At 32.3% G+C, this 10,362-nt stretch overlaps 1 protein-coding gene across 1 annotated transcript in view; it reads right to left on the bottom strand.

Annotated features, from left to right (window-relative positions):
* Positions 1-258: 258 nt before the first annotated feature.
* KAZALD1 (Kazal type serine peptidase inhibitor domain 1) overlaps positions 259-10,362 on the bottom strand; it is a 76,296-nt gene continuing 66,192 nt past the window's right edge. The window contains exons 4-5 of the mRNA XM_053692478.1: positions 2,768-2,915; positions 259-665 (exon numbers count right to left, since the gene is read on the bottom strand). Of these exons, the coding sequence (XP_053548453.1) occupies positions 574-665; positions 2,768-2,915 (240 nt within the window). The 3' untranslated portion in view covers positions 259-573. The remainder of the gene's footprint in view (positions 666-2,767; positions 2,916-10,362) is intronic.

Genomic DNA, 10,362 nt, shown 5'->3' with positions numbered 1-10,362 from the left:
TTTGTCACAGTGTCTGTTACTGGAACAAAATGTACTAATTTAATGCTGGACCAAATGTACAACACCTAAATAAGGTATATACGCAGAAGCCTCATTAAAACTGTTGCTGGTTCCCAACATGTGCTTAGTGTGCGTTTATAATAATTACAAGTTCAATTTCCAGAAAGATTTCCCAAAATGTAGCAATAATACGTACATGGTGCATTAGAAATGTTGCCCATCTAGAAATAAGCACAATGAAGTCATCACAAAACGAGGTGTTTTATGTGGTATACATTTAATAACACATAATATCTGGCCATAATGGTCTTCTCGTCATAAATAAATATAGCTTTGATTTTTAGGTACTGGAAAATTTAATATCATATAACTTGTTCATCCAAAGCCTTTGTTAAAAACAGAAAAAAATGCACTTTATAAAGCTTGTAAAAATTTACTGCAAAACCTGTCCAAAATTAAAGTGCCATTAATTGAAATCTAGTCCAGGCTTCTTCTTTTTTTTTGCTTGTAAATGTTCTGTTTTTTTGTTCGAATTGTGGAAATTAGCTTTGATAAAGAAACATTACAGAGTATTCAGTAATAATCAGAATCTTCGCTGTCTCCATCTTCCTCGAGTAACTGGTGGCGTGATTTTGGCAAAGACAATCCTGTCATGTTAAGTTGATCTACAAATAAAAAAAATTAAAAAAAGAGATTTATAATATAGTATGTAGCACATTTTCATTAGAATGCAGTGTCACATTAATTTAAAGGGACAGTGAAGTCAAAATGATACTTTCATTATTCAGATAGAGTTTGCAATTTTAAGCAAATTATCCATTTACTTCTATTATCAAATTTGCTAATTTGGTATCTTTTGTTGGAAAGTTAGCTCCTGAGAATCAATTTGTAGCTTGCGGTAGCTGAGCACATTGCCAATGATGAGTCATATAAATGCAGCCACCAATCCCCAGCTAGCTCCCAGTAGGGTATTGAAGCTCCTAAGCTTACCTATGTGTACTCTTCAACAAAGGATACCAAGAGAACAAAACAAATTTGATAATAGAAGTAAACTGGAAAGAAGTGTACAATTGCATGCTCTATCTGAATCATGACATTTTAATGTTGATATTACTGTGTCTTTAAAAAGGGAAATAAAACTCAAAAATGAACATACCAATATTAACTATGTCCTTCCTACTAATGCTTATTAGCTTACAGGTATTTCTTACTAATGCTCAGTCAACCAATGAACATTAACAAGAAGTACCTATCAGCTAATAAACATTAAAGGGACATGAAACCCAAAATGTTTCTTTCATGATTCAGACAGAGAATACAATTTTAAACAACTTTCCAATTTACTTCTATTATGTAATTTGCTTCCTTCTTTTGTTATCCTTTTCTGAAAGGTTTATCTAGTCAAGCTCGGGCAGCAGAGAAGCTAGGTTCTAGCTGTTGATTGGTGACTGCATATATAATGATTGTAATTGGCTCACCCATGTTTTCAGTTAGAAACCGTTAGTACATTGCTGCTCCTTCAAAAAATGATACTAAGAGAATGAAACAGATTAGATAGTAGAAGTAAATTAGAAAGTTAATTAAAATTGTATTCTCTATCTGAATCATGAAATAAAATGTTTGGGTTTCATGTCTCTTTAACAGTACCTGCCAGCTTATATGGATTATACAAGTACATAAAAAAGTACACTGATAAGGCTAAATTAATTGTGTTTTAAATTTAAATCACTTTTAATTTACATTTGCTTCCTGTAAAATAAAATGTATCATGTTTTAATGCTGATCTTTCATATGGACAAAAGAAAATGCAGGAGTACAATGCCCCTTTAAGCAACTTGTTCTGGAAAATAGTGGACAACAAGTGTAATATATTAGTGGGGAGTCATGGGGAGTGGGGTGGGCTTTAGTCCCAGTTATTGTTGCCAGCTGTTTATCACAAAAATACTGGACAGCCATCAGGTGATCTGAAAAAAAAGGTAGCTGAAGTCATGACCACACTACAGATTTAACCCCAACACCAAAGCACCTATTAGTTATATGCCCATATCAGCCTGCAGATCAGATCTACATCCTTGTACCCTATAAATCAGATGCCATATTCAAGTCTCAGACTGGATCACATCAGTTAAAGGGACATTCCAACCAAAATTGTAATCCACATGGGTGCATTTCAGTTTAGAATATAAGAATTTTTGTAATATACATGTATGTATTAGGAAAAATGATTATAATAAAAGCTATAGTTGCACCAAAAGTGTATTTAAGTATGCACCGTGCACCAGCATTTTAAAGACAGCACTTGCACTGAGAGTCTAAAGGTGCTTATACCATCTGGTAATGACTCAATTTGTTAATTTCTGACATGATACAAGCCCCACTGGTGCTCTGGGCAGCTGCATTATTTAAAATGCTGGTGCACTGAGTATATCTAGCTATGCTTCACATGCACTTGCAGAGAAAAATGTTAACACTAAAACAGGGATATTTTTTACTAGAAGCATTTTACATGTATAATGCAAATATGTTTCTATTCACATATGTAATTCCTCTATGTCCATTTTGACAAGAATGTCCCTTTAAGTGTCCTGCATTTTTACAAATATTTTATGGACAACTACTTGAAATACTGAACTGTCTGGTTAAATACAGGACACATGACAACCCTAGCCGCAGTGCTTTTTGGAACATAGCAATGGTCCTAGTTTAAAGATCGGATTGTTTTCTGCATATGGCCAAGTGACATTTTCACAATTACGTTTCTGTTTACCTGGTGTAAGGACAGTGAGGGTGGCTCCAGCCAAAACTTCTCCTATTTTGTTCTTTGCAAAACACCGGTAAGTTCCTTCATCTGTGACCCGCACTGACTGGATCTGGAGCCATCCTGTTACTTCATACTTCTGAGGTCCTCCCCTAAACTAAAGACACACAGGCTTTTGTTACTAGCGAATCAGTCAGTCAAGGCAGTCAATAAAGAAAGTAAAACAAACATATGAATTAGCAAATGTCAGTGTATTTACACTTCATTATGTTGTATCTGTGCTGATGCTACAATAAATATATATTATTAAAAGATAAACAGACAGATAGATTAGATAAATAGAGAGATGATAGATAGATAATGTTGTGCTGATGCTATGATAAATATATATTATTAAAAGACAGATAGATTAGATAAATAGAGAGATGATAGATAGATAATGTTGTGCTGATGCTACGATAAATATATATTATTAAAAGACAGATAGATTAGATAAATAGATGATATATAGATGATAGATAGATAGATGATAGATAGATAGATAGATAGATAGATAGATAGATAGATAGATAGATAATGTTGTGCTGATGCTTGGATAAATATATATTATTTAAAGATAAACAGACAGATAGATTAGATAAATAGATGATAAATAGATGATATATAGATGATAGATGATATATAGATGATAGATAGATAGATAGATAGATAGATAGATAGATAGATAGATAGATAATGTTGTGCTGATGCTTGGATAAATAAATATTATTAAAAGATAAACAGACAGATAGATTAGATAAATAGATGATAAATAGATGATATATAGATGATAGATAGATAGATTGATAGATAGATAATGTTGTGCTGATGCTTGGATAAATATATATTATTAAAAGATAAACAGACAGATAGATTAGATAAATAGATGATATATAGATGATAGATAGATAGATAGATAGATAGATAGATAGATAGATAGATAGATAGATGATAGATAGATAATGTTGTGCTGATGCTTGGATAAATATATATTATTAAAAGATAAACAGACAGATAGATTAGATAAATAGATGATAAATAGATGATATATAGATGAAAGATAGATAGATAGATAGATAGATAGATAGATAGATAGATAGATAGATAGATAGATAGATAATGTTGTGCTGATGCTTGGATAAATATATATTATTAAAAGATAAACAGACAGATAGATTAGATAAATAGATGATAAATAGATGATATATAGATGATAGATAGATAGATAGATAATGTTGTGCTGATGCTTGGATAAATATATATTATTAAAAGATAAATAGACAGATAGATTAGATAGATGATAAATAGATGATATATAGATGATAGATAGATAGATATATAGATAATGTTGTGCTGATGCTTGGATAAATATATATTATTAAAAGATAAACAGACAGATAGATTAGATAAATAGATGATAAATAGATGATATATAGATGATAGATAGATAGATAATGTTGTGCTGATGCTTGGATAAATATATATTATTAAAAGATAAACAGACAGATAGATTAGATAAATAGATAGATGATAGATAGATAATGTTGTGCTGATGCTTGGATAAATATATATTATTAAAAGATAAACAGACAGATTAGATAAATAGATAGATGATAGATAGATAGATAATGTTGTGCTGATGCTTGGATAAATATATATTATTAAAAGATAAACAGACAGATTAGATAAATAGATAGATGATAGATAGATAATGTTGTGCTGATGCTTGGATAAATATATATTATTAAAAGATAAACAGACAGATAGATTAGATAAATAGATGATAAATAGATGATATATAGATGATAAATAGATGATATATAGATGATATATAGATGATAGATAGATAGATAGATAGATAGATAGATAATGTTGTGCTGATGCTTGGATAAATATATATTATTAAAAGATAAACAGACAGATAGATTAGATAAATAGATTATATATAGATGATAGATAGATAGATAATGTTGTGCTGATGCTTGGATAAATATATATTATTAAAAGATAAACAGACAGATAGATTAGATAAATAGATAAATACATAAATGATAGCTAGATTATGGGGCCTATTTATGATGGTGCGAGCGGATATGATCAGATATTGCGTATCATGTCAGCTGCACATCGATAAATACCGACAGCATACGCTCTCTGCATTTATTATTGCACCAGCAGGTCTGGTGAACTGCTGGTGCAATACCGCCCCCTGCAGATTCGCGGCCAATCAGCCGCTAGCATGGGGTGTCAATCAACTCGACCGATCAGAGCAGGCAGACAGGTTATGGAGCAGCGGTCTTTAGATGGAGCTTGATAAATATGCCCCCAAGTTGTATCTGTGCTGATGCTTGGATAAATATATATTTATAAAAGATAGACGAACATACAGACAGACGTATGGATAGATAGACAGATAGGGATAGATAGATAGATAAATAGATAGATAGATAGATAGATAGATAGATAGATAGATTGGCAGATAGGTAGATTAGATAATGTTTTATCTGCGCTGATGCTTGGATAAATATATATTATTAAAAGATAGATAGATGATAGATAGATAGATGATAGATAGATAGATGATAGATAGATAGATAGATAGATAGATAGATAGATAGATAGATGGGTCAAGTTACCCATATTGTAAAGGGATGCAGCATATCTGTAAAAATCTGACTAGAAAATAATCACATGAACATCTCTATGTAAAAAATATAAACTTCACATTAAACGTTCTTAAAGGGACATGAAACCAAACTTTTTCCTCTATCATGATTCAGATAGAGAAAACAATTTTAAACAACATTCCAATTTACTTCTATTATCTAGTTTGCTTCATTCTTTAGATATTCATTGTTGAAGAAATAGCAATGCACATTGGTGAGACAATCACATGAGGCATCTATGTGCAGCCACCAATCAACAGCTACTGAACATATTTAGATATCCTTTTCAACAAAGGATATCAAGAGAATGATGCAAATTAGATAATAAAAGTAAACTAGAAAGTTGTTTCAAATTGAAGGGAAAAAAAATTGGGTTTTATTTCCATTTAAGCTGACCAAAGTAAATGCTTTGTGAGCAGTTATCCTAAATGGGACAGTAAAGCCAAAATTAAATGTTTGTGATTCAACTTTCCAATTTACTTCCATCAAATTTGCTTTGTTCTCTTGGTATCCACTGTTGAAGAGTAAACCTATGAACGCTAAAAGGAGCTCAGAAGTGTTTACGTGTCTTTAGTAGTCTATGACAACCCTATTTGCGACATTGTATAACATTGCTATAAACAGTGTTGCAAATGCTGCGGCAAGATGGCTACACGCTCCTGAGCTCTCCTAGGATTACTTTTTAATAAAGGATACCAAGAGAATGAACCAAACAGATAATGCAAGTAAACAGGAAAGTTGTTTAAAATGTCATGCTCCTAATTTTAAGATTACTGCCCCTTTAAGATATTCTTTTACTGGCATCTGCATGGTGATAAAACAAACATCCAATTATCATCACCATTGCTATGCTCACACTTTACTTTACTGTGATCTTGTGGGATTTCACCATAATCTCTCAAGATTTTATATTAAACTTCCTTTAAACTGATGTGAGAAATAAAGTGACTGTGTCTGCACATGCCAGACGCAAATCCCAGGACAAGCATCTTGATTGGATGTTTAAAGTCCCTTCACAATGGGATGTGGCTAATGAAGAACTTTTAAAGTAAAATATCTTCCTTTTTTACATAAAGATGTTTATGGGTTATATTCTAGCCAGCTTTTTACAGATATGTTGTATCACTTTCAAGTGATTCAGCATCTGGGTAATATCTGTTTTATTCGTGTATATATGATCTTAGCAGGAAATGCATATTAGTGAACAGCTAATTGCTGGCAACATATTGTCCACTTGTTGATAAGGATAAATCCCAAAGCTTTATAGTTTAATTTAAAACATAAATATCTTTAAAAAGACACACTGTAGAATATAATAAAATACCCTCTTTTAGATCCAGCAGACAAACAAAAATGATGTGCGTGTGTCTTTAACCCTTGACTGCAGGAAAGGGCTGATTTTCACATTGATGCTGTGGTATTATTGCTTAAAAGGATACGAACCCCAAAAAATGTCTTATGTGATTCAGGCAGAGCTTTGTTTGCGTGGTATTCTTTGTTAAATAAATACGGGTGTTTAGAGCACTATATGGCAGGAAATAGTGCTGCCATATAGTGCTCTTGCAAATGAATAACATTCTTGCAAAACTGCTTCCATACAGTGCTGCAGACAGAATCCTGAGCTTATATCCCTGATTTTAAACAAAAGATACAAAAAGAACAAAGAAAATTTGATAATAGAAGTAAATTAGAAAGTTTTTAAAATCGCATGCTCTATCTGAATCATGCACACATTTTTTTGGGTTTCATGTCCCTTTAATGGGTTTATTGAACCATTGTGCAAAGCTTTATTTGCCTAATGTATTAAAGTCGCAAGACTTTGTATGTTAATAACAGATATAAGCTAAATGTTTTAATATATTTTAAAATGCATCTTGCTTGCATCAAATATGCCTAGTTTTTAACAGGAGCTTGTTTATATAGGCTTTTTAAAATCTGCATTTTAGCCATGTAAATAATTATTAAAGGGACAGTCTACACCTTGGTCATCTTAAACTCTTACCTTAGATTAAGCTGTAAATAGCCTCCTATATCATAAAGCAGGAATGGTAAAAAAGTTATTTTAAAATGAATTTTGTTTCTGGCCACCTTGAAATGGCTGCCAAGTTCAGCCCACTGATGACATCATGGTATGGGCTGCATATGGCATCCAATCACAAAAGGCTCACTAGTTGGATTCAAAAGACTGTCAATGCTATTCAGCAAAGTGCATAGATGCAGCCCAGATGGTTATGTCATCAGTGGGCTGAGCTTGGCAGCCATTTCAAAGTAGCCAGGAACAATATTTGTTTTAAAGTAACTTTTTTTTTTTACTGTTCCTGCTGCATATAGAAAAGGGTGAAGGAGGGTATTTGCAGCTTAATCTAAAGTAAAACTTTAAGATGACCAAGATGTAGACTGTCCCTTTAAAATTCATTATTTTTCATTTGAGTTAGAGCCTGTTCATTATTTTTTTTAAATAATCTAGAAGGGTGACAGAATAAGGATTCTACTATAATATAATCACAGATTCATTTGAGAAAACATTCATCAGCCAATTTTCAGCACATTCTGACCCAAAAATAGCCAACACCTTTGCCATCCCTTCTGTAAAGATTTATTGAGCATCTAGAGATATTGAGGATGGTTACATTACACTGGCAAAAGTGGTATTTAATGCTTATTTTATTTATCTCCCTATTCATTTACAATAGAGCAATAACAGTAAAACAGATTTAACTGGCTCTTGAAGACAGGCAATTTTAATATTACATTCCATGGTAATTAGATTGTAATGGCTATTTATTTATTTATGAACATTAACATGCAAGTCAATAAGATCTATACTGCAGCCTTTTTGTTAGTAGTTTTATGATTGCACCTTCCATAATTTTTTCATATTTTTTTTTCATTGTATAGAGAACTACCAGTCTTTAGAAGCAGAACTGGCAAAATTGTGCTTTTATATATTTGCATTACTGGCAATATCTAGTAGCAACTATTTATCTTCTTGAATAATTTATCTAATGTCTGTAGTGGGTTCATGCCTTCCCCTAGTGATGAACAGTTAGCCAGATAAGGAAATATCTTTTTTATTTCTGGGTTCTCCTGCGTAATGTAACAATATTTGATTAAAAAAAATATATGACAGGTTTTAAATGTGAAAAACAAATAAGTTGTAGCATTAGCATTTAGCAACTATAAACTGTAATTTATTTTTTATTATATCTGCTTTTCCAGAGCGTTTGCAATGCACAGCTTTATTTCTGATACATTTATAAGATATGCTTTTGCCTCTCTATTTAAAGGAATATGAAACCCACATTTTTTCTTTTATAATTCAGATAGAGCATGCAATTTTAAGAAACTTTCTAATTTACTTATATTATCAATTTTTCTTCATTCTCTTGGTATCTGTATTAGCAAAAAGCAGGCTGTGAACTTAGGAGCTGCCCCATTTTGGTTCTGCACCTGGCGCTTGCTGATTGGTGGCTAAATTTATCCCTTTAATACTTTGTATTTAAAAGTTGATTTAAGTTATATTGACAGTATATATGAATAATATCCATATGGCCAGCAGAATGTAAACTTATTTGTGCTCTGTAAATTCTTAACTGCTTAAAGAAACATTGCACAGATTTCTTTACCATTTAAAGAGACAATCAACACCAAAATTGTTTTTGTTTAAAAAGATAGAGCCTTTACTACCAATTCCCCAGCTTTGCACAGCCAACATTGTTATATTAAATTATTATTAATATACTTTATAACATTTAAACTCTATATTTCTGCCTGTTTGTAAGTCATTACAGACAGCCTCTTATCATATGCTTTTTTATTTGCTTTTCACAACAGGTTGTGGAGGACACTGCACTAATTAGCTAATAATGCAAGTCAATAGATAATAAATAAATAGCCATGTGATCAGGTGGCTGTCAGAATAGGCTTAGGGGCCTGTTAATTAAAGTGCGAGCGGATATGATACGATATAGCGGATCATGTCCGCCGCACATCGATAAATGCAGACAGCATACGCTCACAGCATTTATCATTGCACCAGCAGTTCTGGTGAAAAGCTGGTGCAACACCGCCCCCTATAGATTCCAGCAGGGGGTGTCAATCAACCCAATCATATTGGATCAGATTGATTTTCGGTGATGTCTGTCTGCCGCCTCAAAGCAGGCAGACAGGTTTTGGAGCAGCGGTCTTCATTACTTGTGTTTCTGGCGAGCGTTCAGGGGCTTCAAGCGCCATACGGAGCTTGATAAATATGCCCCTTGGATACAAGTTAATCACAGACTTAAAAAGTAACCCTGTTGGTTATGCAAAACTGGCAAATGGTTAAAGGGACACTGAACCCAATTTTTTTCTTTTGTGATTCTGATAGAGCATAACATTTTATGCAACTTTCTTATTTACTCCTATTATCAAATTTTCTTCATTCTCTTGGTATCTTTATTTGAAATGCAATAATCTAAGTTTAGATGCCGGCCCATTTTTGGTGAACAACCTGGGTTGTTCTTGCCGATTGGTGGATACATTAATCCACCAATAATAAAGGTGCTGTCCAGAGTACTAAACCAAAAAAGCTTAGATGCCTTCTTTTTCAAATAAAGATAGCAAGAGAACGAAGAAAAATTGATAATAGGAGTAAATTAGAAAGTTGCTTAAAATTGCCTGCTCTATCTGAATCACAAAAGAAAACATTTGGGTTCAGTGTCCCTTTAAGAAAGGAAATATTTATCTTTTTAAACAATAGCAATTTTGGAGTTGACTATCCCTTTAACATGTTTCCAGTTATCCATTTTACCCATTGAAGTGTATTTAAGTGTTTACCTTTATCTCTTTATTACAGGGGCTAAACAAATAGTTCTATGCAAGCAAAAGTATAATAATAAAATACTTAAACATTAGAACATT

Source organism: Bombina bombina, chromosome 9, assembly GCF_027579735.1.
Source record: "Bombina bombina isolate aBomBom1 chromosome 9, aBomBom1.pri, whole genome shotgun sequence".
NCBI classification, from domain to species: domain Eukaryota; kingdom Metazoa; phylum Chordata; class Amphibia; order Anura; family Bombinatoridae; genus Bombina; species Bombina bombina.
This window is presented reverse-complemented; position numbering and strand designations above follow the sequence as displayed.